This window comes from Vanellus vanellus (genome assembly GCF_965231255.1).
Source record: "Vanellus vanellus genome assembly, chromosome: 6".
Lineage (NCBI taxonomy): Eukaryota > Metazoa > Chordata > Aves > Charadriiformes > Charadriidae > Vanellus > Vanellus vanellus.
The window spans coordinates 5,675,818-5,697,229 of record NC_138911.1 but is presented as its reverse complement, the minus strand read 5'-3'; the positions used below and the strand labels follow the sequence as shown (position 1 = coordinate 5,697,229).

At 38.2% G+C, this 21,412-nt stretch overlaps 1 protein-coding gene across 1 annotated transcript in view; it reads right to left on the bottom strand.

Moving 5' to 3' along the window:
* Positions 1-21,412, bottom strand: part of GAS2 (growth arrest specific 2) — a gene marked incomplete at its 5' end in the record, with an annotated part of 86,791 nt that overhangs the window by 53,065 nt on the left and 12,314 nt on the right. Inside the window, one exon of the mRNA XM_082485806.1 lies at positions 5,100-5,241. Within this exon, the coding sequence (XP_082341932.1) occupies positions 5,100-5,241 (142 nt within the window). The remainder of the gene's footprint in view (positions 1-5,099; positions 5,242-21,412) is intronic.

Sequence of the window (21,412 nt, the reverse complement as noted above, 5' to 3'; positions counted from 1 at the left end):
GTGGAGTCAGTTGTTCTTCTAAATGTAAACTTTTAAAGACCTCAGGCACAGCTGAGTCAAAAAAGTGAGTATGATTTCTGCTTCTAAAGCATTTTTTGGCTCACTAGAAGGAAAGATTTTTCCGAAGTGGTTTAGTATTTTTTTTATCAGAGGCTTCCAATTGCCATCAGTATTCACACACATGTTTAGGGAGAGTTTTTCAAAAGGTTGATCCTTTGATCCTTCGTCCTATTGTCTTTCACTTTCTCCTTTAATACTTTTTCTTCTGATCCTACAGTAGTCTTGTTTTGTTTGTTTGGTGTTTTTTTTTTTTTCTTTCCTTTTTTTAACATTGCTTTGACAACACTTACTCTGTTCAACTTATCCCAAACCTATCCTTGTTTCTGCACTGAAGAGCTACACTATGACATATCTAAATCAAGGAGCTGTGTTCCCGCACGCCCCATTTCAGTGCCATCACTTATGGAAGTCTCAAAACAATTAACATTCCAAACACAGTAGATCTATGGATAGTAAAGAATTAATCTAGAATGAATATGGAGATCATCTAAACACTAATAATTTACTGGAATCCATTAATTTAAGATGCTGATCCAATGGTAATAAAACACAGTGTCCAGGATGCTTTTATAGTCCTCAAAACGAGACATATTCAACAAAAGTATGAGTTGTTTAGTAAAACATTGTGAAAGACGGGACAAAGACTTATTCTGATGCAACTACATGTAAAATTTAACACACTATTACAAGCTGTAAATGTGTCACTGAAAGAATGGTGAAAAGCGTACTTCCATCTTGCAACATGAAACTAGACGAACTAGACTATTAATTGCAAAAATCATTTGCCCCCACGCATAAAATTTTTTAAGTAATCAACATTTGAGTGTTTTTTTAAAAACGTTTAAAACACCCACATCAGAATAGAGATCAGAGGTGTTTGGTTTTAAGTGTGTCATTTCCACTAAAACACTAGATGCCGTGGTTTAGAGGTCCTGTCTTTTAAACTCTATAATCAGTAAGTTGCATCAAAATAAGTCCATGCCTCATATTGTGTGTACACACACACAGTTACAGAATATACAAGCACAAAACATTAACAAAACAATATCATCCAACAACTCCCAAAACAAACAACGCACATTAGCATGCTGGCACACTCAGTGGCAAACCCTTTTCTTGCTGGATGGAGTCTTTATCATAGAAGAGAGGCAGAATATTCATTGGTTCCAAATCCTATAATCATCCAACAACACTACATTACCAACAAAGAGTTCATAACTTTTGCTTCAAATCACTTAACTAAAGCAATCATAGAAAATCTTACCATTTTTACTATTTGGCCAAGAAGAGTTTTCTTCGAGTATTACACTCTTCAGGCTTGAGCACCATAATTACAAATATCTCCACCAAGAATGCTTCTACAAATTGAATTACCATAGTTGTGTGGATCTGCTGCCCTAAAACCTACAAAGGGGGACTTACAAAACATACATATCATGGGAACAGAGGAGTTACAGACAGTATTACTTTTCTTAGACTGAAAAGAATTAGTGCACTATGTTCCAAGTCCTAGATATGGGACAAATTTTGACATCTGATGTATCTAAGAACCCCACTCAAAGACAGTATGTCTCAAGATTCACCCAGATGATGAAAGTTTGGACTTCAGATCAGAGCTTTTGGTATCAACAAAAACAATTCCTTCTGCTTTGAATACACTAACTATAAAAATAACAATTAAGAGCAGCGTGCTAAATTGGTCAATGAGTGCAGGGAACATACAGAGTCTCCCTCTATCTTGCAGCAATCAGGATTATCCCTACACAGCGTGTTGCTGTATTTGTTACAGATGCTAATGTTTTTTCTGCAGCTCACACGACAGGCACAGCATCCACCTTTTCTTTACAGAGGCATTAACTCCGAGACTTCCCTGCCACGTCTCTGTGTTAAGGTAAGTGCAGAGGGCAAAATAGGTACAGATTGTCACCGGTCAACCCTGGCTGTATTATAAATCTTTACAGAAGACTGTATTTCCAATTTGTTTGTATTTTAAACTATGTTAAAGCATCATAACATTCAGCAGGACAAAAATACATCATATTGTATAACTTGCAGTTAGCAGTCTAAGCGCATTATTTTCAAACTTTGAGTTCTGTACTGATCTCTTTCAAGGATCTTTAAAGTAACTCTATGGATTAGAAGGCATAACAAATAGCAATTTTTTTTTCTTTTTTCCCTTCTGTTTATTTTGAAGAAAGATTTTTGATCCTGTTATCTTGTTTAGCTCAGCTGGATAGCCCAAATCCAACAAAGCAATTAAACACATGCTTAAATAATTAAATCAGTCCACAAGTGATGAACTAGGACATAAGAGTGACATCAGGAAGTTTACTCACTTGGTCATCCGAATCAGCCCCAGAACATTAACACTTGGCAGAACCAAGCTTCTAGGACACTAGAACAGTCAAGATTCCCATTAACATCACTCGCCTGCAAGCTCCTCGGGCATGGGCTGCACCTATCTGCTGTAGTGTCTGTTTGACAGTTATACTTGCATGATTTCAAAGACCAAAACTCATCAGGATGAGAACATATTTTTAAGTAATTAGAAATAATAGCAATTAATAATTTCTTAGCTAGTATATATCTAATTTGGCTGATCTCTGAATAGACTTTGGACTTCTTTTTTTTAAAATCAGTAGTGTCATAAATCCATCATTCAAGTGTTTCAGTGCGATAAATCTTAAAAATTACTCTTATAATGTTAGAATAGAAATTTACTAGAAAAAAGCCTCAGGAATGTTTTATATGATACAATGGCATGAAGAAAATACCACTATGTGCATCTAATTGAATAATATAGTATTTACACACAATAAGGCAGGCAGAATACAGTAAAACAGAGGATAAAAATAAAATCAATTAAGAACATTAACATAGTAAGGTTCTTCAGTATAGAGAGAAAATAGTCGCTTTATCAACAGCAATTTACACATCAATACAGTTTATTAACCATGGGGGGAAAAAAAAAAACACAAGAAAACATGAAAACCAGTTACCTCTGTAACCATCATTTCATCACAATTATTTCTTATCAAAAATACAGCAGACTTCCATGAGGCAGTGTGAACACTTAGATGTCACTCACACACGTTTCTCAGTGCTTTAAACAGAACCTTTGACATTACTTACCTTTGCTGAATTTTTGTTTCCTATGCAGTGGTGATTTGTGTGAGAGAGAGGAACATAAAAGCTTTAGACTGACAACTGTTATGATTCATTGTTATTTCTAATGCATTAGAAAAACCTCAAATTAAATCAAAACTTTTAAGAGTTCTAGCTCAAACCAAGGGAGAATAGTAGCTTCTATTTTTAATCTTTTTTACAAATGGCATGGTCACACTCTCGCTTTCAGGTACAGATAATATCTTGACCTATTTTTCAAGTCCTAATCCTATTTCCAGCACTATAAATCTTTTCAACACGTGCATCTATAAACAGTAACACTCAGAGAAGGGAAAAAACAGAACAAGTTTTCAATCAGTAAAGAAAAATCAGTCACTAATCAAACTAATCCAATGCAGCCCTATCTGGTTTGTGCACTGTGTGTCCGGGCATATTTCACTTCTCTTTTCCGAGAGAAATCGTCGTCTGGAACATCAGCTTTCCAGGTGCATTTGCACTCAGTGTCACACTGCGTATGTGTAAAAATTAACTTATCCAGTAAATGTCGCTATTTCAGCTATGCCAATTCCATCTCTAAACAGGATCTGTTTTTTTTAACAATGCACAAGAAAATTCCTCATAAACATGCTCTCGATTACACAGTTAACTTATTATTGGAACAATGGTATACCGCTGAGTTTACCACAGCAGTACAAAGTGTAAAATCATTTCAGCATTGGATTAACCACAGGTTCTTCTGCTTATCTCAGACATTGGAGGTCTGTGTCTCCTTCCTTCTTGTGTTTGCAAGTTTCCTTGCCCTAGGTAACGTCCAACTTCTCAATCATTTCAAATCTCTGGAAATACCATTATTGTTCATCTTCCACATAATTTACCAGGTCCAATAAAAGTTTCATGTTGGGGATTTAATTAACAAAACAGAGACAATACATATATCCTCCTTACTATTTGTCACCTTTGTGATTCTAATTTCTTCTCTGCCAAGCATTTTCTCCTGGGGATATAAAATCATTTAGTTTAATTAAAACCTCACTGGATAAAAGAACAGACAAATGACAAAAACTGCTTCAGAAACAGTTGTGCTGGAAGTGCAAGACTGTAAAAGAAGGGGAATAGATCAGTTGCAACACAGATAAGAAATTCAACTGGGCAAAGACCTTTTGAGCAACAGAACAGAGAAGCCTCTTGATTCACTACAGTGCATTCATTTGTCTTCCATAGAAACTGAGCTGTCTGTCATCACAACTGCTTTACGCTTTTATCTGAGTTCAGATAACAAAACATTTGATTCTCTTCATGATATTTGGCTGAAACAAACTGTCGAGGTAAGATTCATAATTTTTCCTTTGAAGAGAGAAAAGAGTTAAAATAATGAAGAATATGTACTATTCGAACAGTGATTTCCTAAACAGTCCAATTCTTTTGATGGAACATGCTGAAGCGCTAGTGAATCAGCTGGAAAAAAAGGTCCGTATAGGACGCAGAGAAAAATTTCATATTTTCTTTTGCCCTGAGCAATCCACTGAGTCTCCACAAATAGCTAAATGTCTGCAGCCAAAACTGAGCATGCACGTGTATCCTTCTCTCCTCGAACAGAAAAGCATCATCTTATACATCAAACTAAGGAACAGCATTCCATGATCAAAAAAGTGTGCGTAGGGTGAAAAATCATCTGTGTGCAACAAATCATAGCAAAATTTTGGTCTCATTTAAGCTCCTCCTAAAATTCACTTAAATGAATTTTAAGCGATGTGTACTTTATTTGCTCATGCTTCCGATAAGGGGCAGAATTAACACAGACACAGGTCAGATTTGGACTCACAATCTATTAAAAGAGTCATTCTCTCTTTCAATGCAAAACACAAAAGAGAAGTTAGTTAAAATTACCAACTGCTACGTAGACAAATACATACCCAAACCTTCTGACTCAAACAGGCAGGTATCATCCACCCCTACATCTCTGCACCAGGATAAGAAATTTGCTGTGTTGTCCCGTGCAAAAAAAGACCCTGAAGGAGCATTGGCTTTGCATGGAATCTTCCGTACTGGTAAGGTCTGAAAAACAGAAGTTCTCTATTTAGATAAACGATACCTCCAAGCACAGGACTTCAGTATTCTGAAATCAATGTGCAAGTTTTGCATAGATGGACGAGTACAGAGCCAACATATTTCCTCGTCCATTAAAGAATACCAAACAAAGAAAAATGAGAAGTGAATTTAATGGCACAACGTTGTCAACTCACAGTCTTTTCAAAAGCATTATGATGGGCTGCACAGTGTGAAGTTCAGAGCTGAATCAGCATTAGCAACTTCTTCGCAATATTAGCAACTACAATTATGGTCCAGTTCAAGGAATTAAAAAAAAAAAAAAAAAAAAGAAAAAATTTATAAAGACAGACTTTAAACCAGGACTGAACTTTTGCAAAATTAAGGGTGAATTAGTTTCAGACCTATGTTAGGAGGCAATCATAGTGTAAAGCATTAGGTCTCGAGGACTAAAGACCGTAAACACTTCAGAAATGCCACTGTCTCACATTTAACACCACACGTAAGCCCTCTATCCACAGCACAGAAACGTAATCTAGTAGCTACAAGATAAAGGTCTGACACACAGCCGGGCTCTCATTGTACCTGAGTATTTCCATTTACAGGATTTCGCTATGAGAGGAGATGCTACTGATACAGCATATCAATATCTGAAGCAAACGGAGTAGTTACCACAGCACACTTTTTGCTTGTATTGGTACCTTTACCGGGACACATTAAAAAAACCCAACAAACTAGCATTTAGTTCTTATTTGAGGTTTCTGTTCCTTAAATGAAAAATATCCCTTGTCTATGGCAAAATGAAGACAGAATGAAACATTGTTATTACATAACTTTAGAAATCTCCAAACCATGGAGAAATTCATGGAAGAAACGTTGGAGAGAGAAAGAAAAGACACTGGAGTATGCTTCCCCTTGTAACAGCTGCTGGTAGAATACTAATGCCAGTATTTAAAGACAGCTTAGAAAGAGTTGATACAAGATTTTATATTAGAGATATGATAGCAAAAATGTAATTGCAAAATATATATCCATACACAGAACTACTCACCCTCTATATACCTGATAAACCAAATAAACTGCAAATAGAAAGGCTACAGGGAAAAACACCATTCTACTTATTTCATCAGTATGTCAATGGGAGCTTATAAACTGTCTTAGACATAAACGCATGCCTTGTAAGTGTTTATATGTATTCCTCAGATCACCATCTAGCTCTCATTCCCCCATGATTCTTATTCCAATTGCACTTTTTTTACATTACCTTGTTTTGCAGAAATTATGCATATGTTTCAAAAGATTTACAAGGAGATATTAATCTCAAAGAGTTGCGGTCAATGGCTTGATGTCCAAGCGGCCATCAGTGATGAGTGGCATTTCTCAGGGGTCGGTATCGGGACTGGTGCTGTTTAACATCTTTGTTGCTGACATGGGCAGTGGGATTGAGTGGACTATCAGCAAGTTTGCCAATGACACCAAACCGTGCAGTGCAGTCGACATGCTGAAGGGAAGGGAATAATATCCAAAGGGACCTGGACAGGCTTGAGAAGTGGGCCCGTGTGAACCTCATGAAGTTCAACATGGCCAAACGCAAGGTCCTGCATGTTGGTCGGGACAAACTCAAGCACAAATACAGGCTCAGCGGAGAATGGATTGAGAGCAGCTCTGAGGAGAAGGACTTGGGGGTGTTGGTTGATGAGAAGCTGAACATGAACTGGCAATGTATGCTTGCAGGCCAGAAAGCCAACTGTATCCTGGGCTGCATCAAAAGTAGTGTGGCCAGCAGGGCGAGGGAGGGGATTCTGCCCCTCTACTCCACTCTCGTGAGACCTCCAACACAATAAGGACACAGACCCGTTGGGAAGAAATTCTTTACCCTGAGGGTGGTGAGACACTGGCCCAGGTTGCCTGGGGAAGTTGTGGATGCCCCATCCCTGGAAGTGTTCAAGGCCACGCTGGATGGGGATTTGAGCAACCTGGTCTCGTGGAAGGTGTCCCTGCCCATGGCAGGGGGTTGGTTTAATGTCCCTTCCAACTCTAACCATTCTATGATTCTGTGATGACTCTATGAATACTTTTCTATATTCTATTAGCAGAAAACACTGACCAGTTTCACATGATATTCTAAAGAAAAATCCAAGTAAACCTTGTGTCACAGACACCACATCTCCTCCTGGACCATCCTGGAACAAGGGAGGGGAAGGAGGAAAAAAGTAGGGAAGACAGCTATTCACTAAATCCAGAATAAATAAATAATAATAATAAAAAAGCCTGAATTCTTCCAAGGGGCTCTCGATATGGAACAACCTTACCGATCCGAGCACAAGGAAGCAGTTCTCATTATACTCTACAGACTGCTTTGCATGCTGAATTTCCCCTTGTGACTTACAGCCTTTAGGCAGAAGCAATGCAGCATATGTCCATCTCTGCCCTCCTCCCCACCCCCATCCTTTCTCAGGAGATTGCAATTGGACAAGTCTAATAGTCTTTAAAAAGCACCCGCTTCTGTAAAAGGAGTCACACAAAATTCTCTGGCAGCCTGCTGGAGGAAGGTCAAGCAGTCCAGTCTGCGTTAAGAGAAAAGCTATCGAAACCAGCCTTTTGTTTCATTTCTACTAAAATCTTACACAAAACATTGCAAAAACCTTAAGGAAGTTCCTTCTTCAAAAAAATTTCTGCAGCTAAAGTCTAACCAGATCGACCTTTCTCCAGCACAGAAGAGGAACAAGCAGTGTGGGCAGGGATGTTCGACTGGCTCTAACAGCAGCCTGACGCAGGGTGGGAAACAGGCAGGGACCAACAAGACCTGGGCCATTCCATGGGGGAATATAAGCCAGGAGCCAATGGTGATCCCAGCACAGGTGATGGCACCAGCAATGGTGCCATCCCACAGCACCCCAGTAAGGTAGTGCCAGTGACATAACAGCTTTAGCCGACTGTGCTGTGTCAAGGTGAGGTCACAAGTCAGGTCTAGTGTCTCTCCAGGAAGACAAGTCAGAAACAGCAGGAGACAAGGCTGGACGCAGGGCTACCACAGAGGCTGAGGCTCCAGCCGTGAAGCCCAGCCAGCAGGATGCAAGGCTGGAGATGTCCTGTCCACAACACGGCTCAGGCAAGAAGTGGGGCTGAGGTCAAAGGGAGCTCCTGGGCCACGGGCAGAGAGTGGAGGTTGGGGTCCCAGGTGAGGCTGGTCGTGACTATTAAAGTATTTTTGTTCCCTCAAGTCCTGACAGCAACTATTGTGCATTTTTCAGTATTTCAGTGGAATCAGTGCCTTCAGAAATACATAGCTAGTTTATAATCAACTCCAACTTGTCAGTAGATTCAAAGAGGTGCCATTTCGTAGCACTGCATCTTAATCTGATTACATAAAAAAATCCACTGTACACACAACGTACTTGATCATATTCTCACAAAACCAAATTACCAGCAGCTATACATTAGTTTAACACCATTAAAATCGATTCCAATACCTTGGACCAGAATATCCAAAGTATAGTCTAGTATAGATGTTGAACCAACAGAGTTAAGAGGTTAACAACGTAAGGAGACCAACAAATCACATCCGACAAAACTACACTCTTTGGAATTTGTGAATGACCACGTCCAATTTAAAGCACAAATCCTGGATGACCTTATAATGGATTAGCAGCCCTGTGACAGGAACAAGTTGACAAGAAGCCAGCTCCAGTATTCCTGGCACTTGCGGAGTTGTGCGTAAGCTACTGCAGAGAGCATGGAAAGGAGATAAAGCTACAGTTACTTTTTGTCTGAAAGCAGACTTGAAGTGTCAAATCATGTCACCTCCCAGCTCGCTCCTCAGTTCTCATCTTGGATTTTCCATACTGCCTATACGTTACTTTGCTCTCAGGCTTTCCTTTGCAGAAAACTAGCAAGTCTTCTCCAAGGCAGAAACTGCTTATAAAGCCAGCAACAGCTCAGAAGGGTATTACAGGTGAAATCATATCAGGTTTGTTTCCTTCCACTCAGTTCTCCAACTCACACAGCCTATTCTGTGCCTTTAAATTACTTTGTCTTGCCACATTCCCCACTAACCAGCCTATAGCTTTCACGTCATGCTAAGGGTGTTAAACAATTTCTGGAAGTCTGCGATAAAACCCTCATATTATTTCAGGAAATTTGAACTAGGAAAAAAACCCACAAAAAGGAAAAAAGGAGATATTGTGCTAGATGGCTGGTGGTTGCCATCTGGCAATCAGAGGAGACTTGGACCCAGTGCGGGCACAAGCAATCTGCTCTCCTCGGCCCAGAGCCCAGAGGGCACGAGCAAGTCTGCAGCACTGGTCCTGGAGAGCAGGAGCTGCTCCTTGGCTCAGATGCCCTCAGCAGTACAATAGCGGCTAGAAGCGAGGAGATAGCCAGGAGAACCCTCGCTGCCTTTCTCGTAAGGGGCTGTCGGGAAGGCACTGCAATGCCTGGCGGGAAGGCAGAGAACTCTAGTTTTCTCCCCTGGGTCCCTGCTGCTCCCCAGTACTAACACCACATGAATAAATCTGGTTCTAAATATTTTATGTCTTCTGATTTAGGTAGAACGTAATGACTGAATATAGAAGCGCTTTCAAGAAAAGAAATTCAGAACAGATGGTTTCCATGTCAGAAATCTGTGGAGTTAAAGTCAGCAAATAAACCATCTAAAACTTCATCTACATAACAGACTATCCATAAATTACACTTCTATGCCTTGACAACCAAGACAGACATTTAAACGCACCAGTCAGCCTAGCTTCACTGTGAAACTGAGACATTCATGGAGCTCGCAACATTTCTTTTACAATTATAAAGATTGCAGTGTCCTTCAGAAGTACATTTTTGTAGTAACAGCTACTGACAGCAAATAAAAAGCCTAGGTACACAACTATCACACTCAACTAATCAAACTTGTGATAGTCTCTAGTTTCACAGCCACAGAAAAAAAATGTCTGATTAACGGGCGCCCCAAACAACTCAAAAGTGACAAACGTCCAAATGTAAAAACAAGGCGTGTCCTGCACTGCAGAAGGGAAAAAACCTACTTATTGAAGGAGAAAAAAAAAAAAAGTGCTTTAAGTCATTTTATGGAACAAATACTACAGAGATAAATATCCCCTGGCATCACATGATCTCACTAAAATGTGGCATTCTATATTTCATCCCATTTCCCACAATATTAGAGTCTTGCTGAAGAGACCAGCAAAAAAACCCTCCTCTCCATTCAACAATGGCACAATCGGCTTTATCACAGAAATCATAGGGAAATACTCGTATTTTCTTATCACCTAATAAATTTCCCTACCACCTTTTAAATAGAAGTCTACTTTTTTAATATTTCCAAAACTATCACTGTAGTGTTCAACCTATAACACATGAAAGCTCTTATTTAAGAAAGGTTTCGTGCACAAATATTTTTTACTGATTTGTATAAATGGCCTGACTATCTCAAAAGTGCTTTCTAACAGATCATTCTGAAGTAATTAGGTTTCCATATGGCAAAAGTGACTTTTGTTGACATAGTATAGTATAACCGCAGTTGCTTTGAAACGGCAGTGTCCGCAATTACTCCTATCAAATATCACGAAAACAGTTCCCCAGTTACACTCCTTTTACAATCTTGTCTTGTTGATGTGCATGCATGTGGTTTAATGCAGGATGTGAAAGTGTGAGTGAAACATATGATGCAATCCTGGAAAAATGCTGTCAGGTTCACTTCTGAACCCAAAAGGGACTCTCTCACACCGATGCTCTGAAATCACATGGAAAAATGTATTTTTTGTACCATTTTTCCACAACGAGGGTCCACAAATACATGTTAAAAACTCCCTTTTTTTTTTTTTATGGCAGACTTGAGACACTTCCTGAAGATTCCAAATCATGCCCCGCTCTTTGAATAGATGATTTCACAGTTTTTTGACCTGTCACTGGCACTTGAATAAAAGGAAAAAGATTAGCAATTTTGTTTGTTATGGAGGAGGGTTACAGTTAGTTAGGCACTCATAGGAAAATTTTAATTTTATTGCCTGATGACCTACATTGACCAAAAAGGGGGGGAAACTTGCACCACGGAGAGTGCAGCGGTGTCTCTCACGTAACTATTTAGTGTTACATAAGCATAAATTCATACTGAAATTTGAGTCTATCAGGTAGATAGAGCATGCATCTATTCTGGAACTTTTTAAAATTTTGCCTTTAAACTTTGCTACTGGCCACGGAGCTATTCTTCTCTTTAAATTCTTCCCTCACTTTGCTCTGGCATTCTCAGAAAAGCCCTCCTTCCCCTTATAGAATCCAAATTAGCTCTTTAGGGTAGGGAATACAAAAGAGAAGTTCTGCCACAGTCTTCTCTGCAAATACAATTTTTCTCCCTGTCTATTATTAATTTGTTAAACATAAGTGAACCAAAGCTCACTTCTACAAGAACTCACTCTGTTACAATTCACCTCACCACAGAGTGACAATAGCCTTAGCCAACCGTCATGTGTCCAGTTGCTATTCTTAATTCTTCAGGAACTTTTAGGAAACCTAAAACGTTTCAGATCCCATTTATAAGTCACAGAAGTGGTGTCCCAGACACTCATTTCAGCAAAGGAAAATTAAGTTTACCTGAGATTGCTTTGCAGTGCCAAAATTCAGGTTTAGTGAATAGCTATAAAGTAACGACAAGCATGAACTAGACATTAAATAAATGAAACCACAATACCCACAAGGTGAAATAACTACTCCTTGTCAAGGTGGGCCCGGTTTTGCTTTCCCCCAACCCCATTTACTATGGGAGAGAACACTTTCCAAATGTAACAACTGGACCAACAATCAAAAGAATGCGCTAAATGCATACACAAAATGGACAGAAGGAACTCTGAATATGGAAATGCCTATGTAGAATTTAAAATTAAGCGTTTCCCACTGCAAAAAATAAAACCGAAGAAAATCCCCCCCAAGCCCTCCCAAAGCCAAAATAAAAGTTAAAATCCGGGAAAATTTAAAAAACAAAACCTCAACATGGAAATTTCGAAGGCTTGGGAGACATAAATAAAAATTGCCCAACTTTTCAACAGACGTGGCAACAGGAACAGCTTCCATATTAATGAAAAACGACATTGCACTTACAACAAAGAAAGCATCCCTAAGCAATTCACTTAACAATTGGCAAAACATTGTCCTTCAGTGAAATACAGTCTTTGCACTGTCATGTTAAGTACCGTAGAGCAATGTCATTTTAATGGAATAGCAGGTTGGGTTTCATGTTTAAAGATCATGCGTTGCCTGGATTTTTACCCTACATAATCATTGCAGAGTTCATCAAAAGCCAAAAATCACTCATTATCGACTTCCTAGGTTCTAAGAAAGCATTTGTGATCACTTTGGAATACCTAACAGATTTATGATACGCCAATAAAAATAGTTAACATCATCAAGGCTTTATATCAACATACAGACTACAATGTTAAAATAAATACGGAACTAAATAAATGGTTTAGCCATGCTATTACTGTCAAAGTAGAATACATTCTCCCACTTCTTCCACGTAGCATTAGTTTTAACTTCATAAGAGTAAGTACAGTTGGGAGAATAAGCTTAATTTAACAACAATATAGTTTTAAAAGTTAAGATTTTGTTCCTGGTTTTGTTCTTCTAAGTGCTCTGAGACACAGCTTACTGGTCACACAGCAAAAGATGGTAATATTGGTTATCATTCCAAAAGAGATGAGGTTAATAAATAGTTATGAAAATTAATTTAACAGAAACACCGCGACTCCTACTTCTAGTGGTGTGTTAGTAAGCCAAGGAATACAAGAGATGATTCAATTCACATCAATGCACCAGGCAACTGGGATACCCAAAAGTAAATAATGTCAAAAATTGGAAAGGCAGAAGCTTCATTCACCAGCTTAAGCACATTTGATTATTTGACCAATAACTAATTTAAATTCAGTCAAGGAACATGCCCATTTCAACATATGGAGGCAAAATCACAATGTTTGCCAGAATAAGCAACATCTATATAACTGAAAGCAAAAGCCTCAGTAAAATATGACACGTGATGAACTTCAGTTAAGATTCAACTGATATTCGGCAACTGAATTACCTGAAAATGTCTGGAAAGAGAAACTAAAGGAGGAAACCTGTGGGACAAGTTGTGATTGAACCAGAAGGCCACCTATGAGAGGTTGGCTATTGTGCAGCTGGATAACACGGAGGCCGACAACCAGGAACGTTATATTGGAGAGCAGGTGAGGCATAACTAATGGAAGCTGACAACAAAGAGCCCGTTTAAACAGATGTCAGACTCTGTTCCTGCCCACTCAATTTGCGTAATTGAGGATGGGATTGAGTCACTATACTCTAAAGTCTTGGGAAGGTCTACAAATTGACTTTCAAAATTTCTGGACATCTAACCGCATAACATATCTATGCCTACTGACAAATTCACTTTTATTAATAGTCCTTCAGAGATCTTGTAGAAGTAATTTACAAACTCCAGGCGTGTATGCACTACAAATTAAAAGCCATTACTTCTACTTATCTACAATCTTAAAATGCTAGCAAGCCAAAACGCAAAAATTAAAGGTGGTTTGTTTTTTTTCTAATCCTACAAGGGCATTAAAGAGAGAGACTACCATTAAATAGCATTAAAGAGAGAGACTAAAATCAAAAGAATTTTATTAGAATTTTATAAACAGAGAAACTAAGACAGAGACACTAAGGTAAGTCGTAGCAAAGACCTTGCAGTGTTCCTAAAAACAAATGCAAGGGGCAAAGCCTGGATTACATAATTCATTCCCATTCAGTAAATGCTCTGTACTTTGTCCTTAGACATCTGGTTTTCAGAATTTACATTTCGATAGCGATTTTTAAAATTTGCATTTCATGACAGGTTTCTTCGATAATGTCTGATTAGAACAGAATGGGGCAATTCTCACCTTATCTTTGATACATGATCCTGAGCTTTTCCCCATCACAACCACAGAAGCCAGAGCTGAATTAACATAGTTAGTTGAAGAATCCTAGTTTCTGAGTTTCCCTCGTTCACAGACAAACAGGAGGATTGCATTTGAGTAAGTTGTTTGTGGCTATTTCATTGTCCCACAGTAGGAGCTGTGAATGATCAAGGCATGCATAAGCAGCAATTTTTCCATGAGAGATAAATTGGTCGAGTTCATAAGACTCATTTCAAAAAGCATCTTATTAACCCACAATTGTGTCTTATCAAACATCACATTCTTGAAAGGGATATGATTCTCTCAAAATAAAGTTAAATATGAAAAATATTAAATTTTGGCAAAAACAACTCATTTTAGTCTCAGAAACTTCAAAATCACTTTTTCCCCTTAATCATTCCAGAACAACCCAAACTAAGGACAATGCTTAGAAAATTTTAGTCAGAATAGCTGAAGTCCATCAAAACACATTGTACGTTCTAAAATTTCATGTCAAAAGATGTTTCCATAATTTCACTTACAGCATGGTGTAATACAGTTCAAATAACCACCATATTTCTTTGATCTATGGAATTGTAGTGGATAACCTTTCCCTGGCAGTCTGAATAACAAAGGTAAAAAGCCATTCAAATTCCTTGATGTAATAATTATAACACTGGGTACACTGCTGGATGACAGTCGTGCCTCTTGTTCCTTTTCCTCCTCTTTTTCTCTCAACGATGAATCTCACACTTGGTGACCTTTCGAAGTGTGAGGCGGGGTGGGGGTGTTCCCAGCCCTTTCTGTAAGATTAGTTCCAAATGGTGCTTTACCTAACATGAGCCAAGTGTCAAGAAAGCCTGTGATAAAGGTCTACGCGGTCTAAAGGAAGACAGAATTTTTTCAGGTGCTTTATCTGATAGCTTTTTGGATTTCCAGATGTTTAACAAACAATATTTATGCAGATGCTGAAAACACTCACAAAGAATTTCACATGTAGCTCACTGCAGGTAAGTTTGAAGTCTGATTCTCCAAAGCCCTGTATGTTCATTTTTAAGAAAAAAATCCATCTTTGCCTTTATGATAAAGAATCTGATTTTCTGTGAGTTTTCCAATTAGAAACCACAAGGAAACTGCTAGAGCCCTGGGAATTCTAAGCTGGCGTAGAATTGAAAAATGTCCATGATTTGAAAAACATGTTGGAATGTTAATCTATACAGCCAAATTTCCAAACCAGCCTTAAATCAGCCTCTAAAGTTGCAAACAAAGCTTTACTGTATATTTGAAGCATTTGGGGCCAATTTTTATATGCAGGCCCAAATGGGAATACATGTTTATTTAAATAAACAAATTAGACATAATTATGATATCTATAAATTGGTGTCTATGCGTGAAAGTGACTTGTGTTTTCTCCTCCTACATTGCAGTCATCACTTATGCTTGTATATTCACTATCCCAGAAATTTTGGCTCATTATTTTAAGTTCAAGACTTGCTGTTGGTAAATGGACCAAATTCCATAGTTTGTTCTTATTCATTATTCCCTAAAAACTACTAACACTAAGTTTGACCTAAGAATTGCACAATTAAGCTGAAGACAGTTGGTCTAAAGTATATTTTCTCAAGCTTTTAAAAATATATGCTAATTTCCATTCGAGTCCCTGATCTTACATTTGCTGTTCCAGACTATTGCTAATAATCTAAATAAAAAGCCCCTTGGAAAGATCTGTTAGAAAGATTTTTACAGTTTGCTTTAAAGATTTAAAATAAATAACAGGATTGTCACAATGCATTTCACATAAAAGGCAAAATCCAGCAAATTTAAAAGTGGCTGTTTACGTATTTCTCTCAGAAAATATACCATGCCTATTTGCAATACCTGGACTGAAGTAATGGTAAAAATGTTGCAAAAACTTCCAGTTTTAATACAAGTTTTATGAAGTATCAAAGTATTAATATTCCATACAAAAACAATGTTAATTAAAAAAATCTTGAGATGTCTTCTTGTTAAATGATATTATTAGAAATCAAAGTTTCCTTCTTCTCTTCACCTGATTTGCAGTTTGAATCATTAGGGTATTTTCCAAAGCAGGATCTAACGGGCAGTTAACTGCTTAAATCTGCACTGCATTTCCCTGACAACGGCCTTGAGATGCAAATTCTGATTATTTCTGCCATGTCAATTAGTAGAAGATAGGGGTATGCAGGAGAATCCCTACCTCAGGTTCACTGACAAGAGCACGGCCAGTTCACAGACATTAAATGTGCCCCAGCAAAACGAGGGAACAAACCACGCTTTCCCCAAGGACAAAAAGTATCACTGGGAAGAACAATCTGGAGAGATATGATGTCTCAGGGCTCCTTCCAGGACTGCATAGCTCTACCTACACCACAGTGCGTGGCTTCAAACGTACCTAAGAGCTTATAAAAAAAGTTCTTCAATGTATTCACCTCGAAGGTGTCAAGCAGACAACCACACAATATCCTAAATTTGTTCAGAAATCTCCTTTTATGGTCTAGTGAGAAACAGAACTCTCTCCTACCACGCAATCTCCTGCAAGCAGAAAAGCCTTAGTTGTAAGAATTATTTGCTGAGGCATATAGGGTTTGTCCACCTGACCTGTTGCAGGCAAATCTTACGGTATCTGCAAGAAACCTGGTAGCAATCTAGTTGAACATGAGCTCAGCAAGCTATTGACATGTCTGAGAAAGGTACAAGGAAGTCTCTAACAAACAGCTTTACAGTCTTGTGGAAATGATTCCTTCCAGATGGATTAGCACTTGTGAGTTATTTCGCAAGATTATTCTTTTCCTCTCATATCCACATCAGTCTGCCTCTATAAAGATTAATACACAAAAAGACAATGCTGTGCTTTTTTTTTTTTCCTCCCAAGTAACCGAGAGCCATATCTATATTGTACACGGTTAGAAATTGGCTCCACAAGCTTTCACTGCAAAACAAAAGTTTCCAGAAAGTACAAGTGTGCAGACAAGCAAATTGCTGCCCCAGACCACAAAGAATCTGTTCAGAGCCTAACCACATTCATGCAATTCTCAACTCGAGAGTCAGACTTATAATTTACAGAGAGCACCTGAACATGGCTTTGCTATAGCTGAGGACTCTTTACACTGAGCAGACAGGCTCAAGGCATCAAGCTTACAGATCCCACGTTTGCTGGGAATCCATCCCATCTACAGGACACAGATAACCTTGAAAAAACTGAAGCCCACAGTAAAAATAAAACCATGACGTTGATTAGATCAGACTTTCAGCTTGGCCATCCAGGGTCTAGGAACAGCAAGATCCACACGCTTCAAAGGAAGATACTTCAAAGCAGACAAAGAATAGAAGAGACTGTCCAGAAAGAAAATTTATTCTTACACCTTTCCATTTGAACTTGAATTACACCTTCAGGCATGAAAATTTATACCTGTTCCACATTTAAAAACCATTTAAACAGTTCTCTCCATTGTACCTATGGATGCTCTCATAGCAATCGCACATATCTGATTCTGTTTAGGAATCTGTTACTCTTCTTAATTGAGAATACTTTGATTCAGTAAGTTCAAAATGTATTATTATATTTCAGAAATACTAAATGAAAGGAAATTATAAATTTACTGATTTTCACTGCACAGCACCTCAATCGTTTGTCAGAGGATTTCCTCAGGGCAGGACCTTTTCTACTTGAAGAAGAAAAATAAAGGTATCTGGTTTAGAATATTTTTTGCATTTTAATATCCTGAATAATTTTGATGCACACCCACTTTTCGACAACTACAGTAAGGGAAGCTCAAAGAGCTTCAGTGTTGATTTTGTAAACCATAATATCTAGCTCATAGAATTTTTTACTACCCTCCTCATTTTTAAGAGCCCTTCAAAAACACTATGGTCTTTACTACTTTTTCAGGTTTAGCTAAATCTTAAACCAGCTACTGAGTCTTTGAATAATGCCAAGCTAGCTGCCTGAGAAAATTATTAGATTTTTTCCTAGTTCTCTTCCTGGTTTGATATTTTATCAGCTTAGGTGAAAATATACTAACATGACCTATTATACTTCTACAATTTGTCAGATGTGTATAGTCTTCTGTAAACAAAACCAACAATTAAACCACACAGTATCTGTACAAGTGTGTCACCTTGTCCAACATTTGAACGAATCTTCCTGGATTACTTACAAATGAGGGTTACAGTAGCATATTCATTTGTCATTTAACTTCTGTGATAATATATCCATATGAAGATACATAAGATGTTCTAAAAACAAGTTTCCCTACGCCTAAACTACTGCCAGACGCTTTGCTTTCTTTGACAATACATGCAGTGGAGACTCAGAGGCATCTGTTACTCCTCGCGAACCTCCAGGATTCTGATAATTTCTCCATTCATGTAATTCCATTTATGCAAAGGAATTGCTGAAAAGACAGAACAAGCATAAACATATATTTTGCTCTTATAAATCGTTAGAACAATCCCAGAACTGTTACTCAATCCCGACTTTCACTGGTTTGGGATTCTGTCCAGATTCTCTACTTTAGGATGACTAGGTTCCCTATGCTTGCAGCCCCATTGCAGAGCAGACACAAAGGTCTTTGAAAAAGTTTATTCACAAGCAAAGGTTTGTCTCCTATCTACATTTAGAGAACCACGAGTTCCCATGTTTCTTGTAAATGAGCAGAGTCAAATATCGATTTGTTTCATAACGGGAACTACCTAATTCTAATCACAGCTCACCAAATGGGGCAGCAATACCGAAAGTGCTCAAAGCACTTTATGACATTCACAAATCAAGCCACTGCTGTACGGTGAACACTATTCCCAGGTTACAGCTGTGGAAAATGAAGGCACAGAGATGTATTCTCCCAAAAGCAAACAATACGCTTACAGCCGAGATGGGAAATTAACTTGGCCTCCAGTTTATAATCTTGTTCTTTTGCCACCAGCCCCTTCTTTCAATATTGACAGAATTCAAGTCAATTCCCTGGCTTTTCAAGCCCTTTAGTTTAAAGGATTCTGCCTCTACTTCCACAGATACATGTCTCTTCAGAAACATAAACATCTTGACATTTAAAACAAACTGAGTTTTCAGTTGTGAAACTGCTGAATTTTAAGCCTCTGAGATCCAGCTTTAATATTCAAACTTAATTAAGGGCAAAAGACTTTCATCCCAAATCTCAGTTTAGATGTCTTAATTGTGACTCTCAAAATGCATAATGTGACTCTCACAATTCTCTCACGAGGCCAAAATCTCACCTTACGCAAACCTGCACGACTCTGAGAAGCCGACGCTGTCACAGTGATCTACACCCACCAACTCTCAGGTTTGCTACGTACACTTCCTAGGGGCAAATGAAAGCTTTGGATACGGAACAAGTGCAAAATACACTTCAGATACAAGGACTATGGGTAAGATGTGGACAGAATCTCTTAATGTTAGGAAATCCACGACTACATGTCTGCATAAACAGTTTTCATAAACAGTTTCAGTGGAAGTGCACGTACACGTCCAAGGGCAAAATTTACTCGCTGTTTTCTACACAACAGCTTTATTTCAGTGCACATTCAGTTTAATGGTATTAAATCAGCTCCCACTGGAAGAATAAAATTAAATTTATATTTAAATTAAACATTCTAGGACTTAAGCAATATTTGCATCTGGATTTATTTTGTACTTCTATTTCTTTTATAGGCCAAATCAAATCTAGATCCCAGCTTCCTGAAAATAAGGTTCAATTTTAGATCCTGATTCATTATACAAAAGTATTTCTAAGACAGATTTGAGCTGAGATTTATCCGATTAACCTCTGAGGACTCGGAGAAAAAGAATGATTCAGCTTCAACCTGTTTTCATTCATTTGCCACGAAAAAATTGTTTTCAGTGGAATGTTCATAAATAAATAGGCAGCTTCAAGGATGGTGGGCAGACTGTTACGCCCTGCCTATTAAAATGGTGATAACTATTAACACAATTTATTTATGTTTATTTTAAAATCTTAATTAATGGGCTTACTAAACTAAGCCCAAGCAAATGTGGGCTCTGTGCATACTGCACATGCCTTGATGCTTTGAATTTGTTTGTACAGCTGTGAAATTCTCAAATTAACTATCTGTCAGGAAAAGTAAAATACTGCCAGGAGAACATGGAGATGAAATCCAAGCCAATGGGAGAAAATTACAAAATGGCATCCTGTGACATGAATCACTTTTACGGAATAACTCCTGCTATAATAATAAGTCTGTAGTTTCTAGACAGTAGATCATTAGCAGCGGCAGCACAGGTAGTTCCAACAACTTACTACCATACAAATCTTGAGCATTTATTAAGATTGATATCAGTCATCTCCTTGTCATTTTATAAATGTACATCATTAGATTTATTTATGACTGTAAAATCTCCAAAAAGGGGAAAAAATGACTTAAAAAAAAGAAAAAAAATAGCACACAGTCACACCAGTCTAATACTGCCGTCCCTGTTTAAAATTTCCCTTTTCATTTAAAACTCACAGGTTTGCCTGTCTGAAGCAAAGGATCAAATACCTCATCAACGTTTTCAGAATCAGTCAGGTTTTGAAGCATGGTTTAGCTGCTTAACAATAAAGAACGTTGTCTTCTGGGACTTGCAAAAGAACCTAGCACCTAACATCCTTTGAAATGAGCAATTGTTAAATGCTTCGTCTTTTGAAAGTTAAATGCTTTTAATAACTTACTACTGAGTGATTAACAAATCAAACACCACAAGGTTAGGGAGCTAGGCTCGTGGAGGATGTATTCAGAGTATCTATTATGATGTCCAAAAGTGTCCATTATGGCATTAAAATCAGAAGAGCAATAAGCAGCGACTGCGTAAATGGCACCAGAGGCTGCCAAGCTCCAGTGCTCTCAATCACACATTACTCCCCTGAATAAGAGATTCCAAAGCAGAGTGTGACTCAGGTGCTATTTTTAGCTGCAGGGATTCAGTCCTAAAGAGGTTATCTTCATATAGAAACAAAAAAATACAGATTTAATTTAAAATAGTTTCTTTGAAGTTTGACCCTTGTGAAAGGATAGTTTTGCCCATGTCCACCTGCACAACCAGCGAGGTATTCACCCCCAAGAAGCAAAAAAACACAGAACGTAAGAGTGACCCTACTGGATCAGCTAAAGGTTCACCTAAACCAGATGCAGACTGGCCATAAGTATTTAGAGAAGACCTAGACCACAGCGAGTATGTTACATCTCTCAATACTTTTTCAGGCTCCAACCGTTTTCAGCTATGGGGACTTCAT